This window comes from Pterocles gutturalis, unplaced genomic scaffold (genome assembly GCF_000699245.1).
Source record: "Pterocles gutturalis isolate BGI_N339 unplaced genomic scaffold, ASM69924v1 scaffold1685, whole genome shotgun sequence".
NCBI lineage: Eukaryota > Metazoa > Chordata > Aves > Pterocliformes > Pteroclidae > Pterocles > Pterocles gutturalis.
In genome coordinates, this window is record NW_010145470.1 from 4,735 (window position 1) to 4,950 (window position 216).

The 216-nt window shown below is 63.9% G+C and overlaps 1 protein-coding gene across 1 annotated transcript in view; it reads left to right on the top strand.

Moving 5' to 3' along the window:
* LOC104470448 (disintegrin and metalloproteinase domain-containing protein 32-like) overlaps positions 1–197 on the top strand; it is a gene marked incomplete at both ends in the record, with an annotated part of 4,591 nt that extends 4,394 nt beyond the window's left edge. Inside the window, one exon of the mRNA XM_010085377.1 lies at positions 106–197. Within this exon, the coding sequence (XP_010083679.1) occupies positions 106–197 (92 nt within the window). The remainder of the gene's footprint in view (positions 1–105) is intronic.
* Positions 198–216: the final 19 nt, after the last annotated feature.

The following is a 216-nucleotide window of genomic DNA, read 5'->3' on the forward strand; positions in this document are numbered from 1 at the left end:
GGGCGATGGATTCCCGACCGGGTGGTGGCCGTGCAGGCAAGCGTCTGGGTCCTGCGGTGCATCCCACGGTGGGCTCAAAGCGGTTGCCTTGTTTGCTGTGCCTAGACGAGGACAGCGAGAGCGGTGGCTTGCTGAGGCTGTGGCTGATTCTGTCCTTCTGCGTCTTTGTGCTCGTCGCCGTCGGGCTCATCCTCGTGGTGCTCAGGAGAAGGGGTG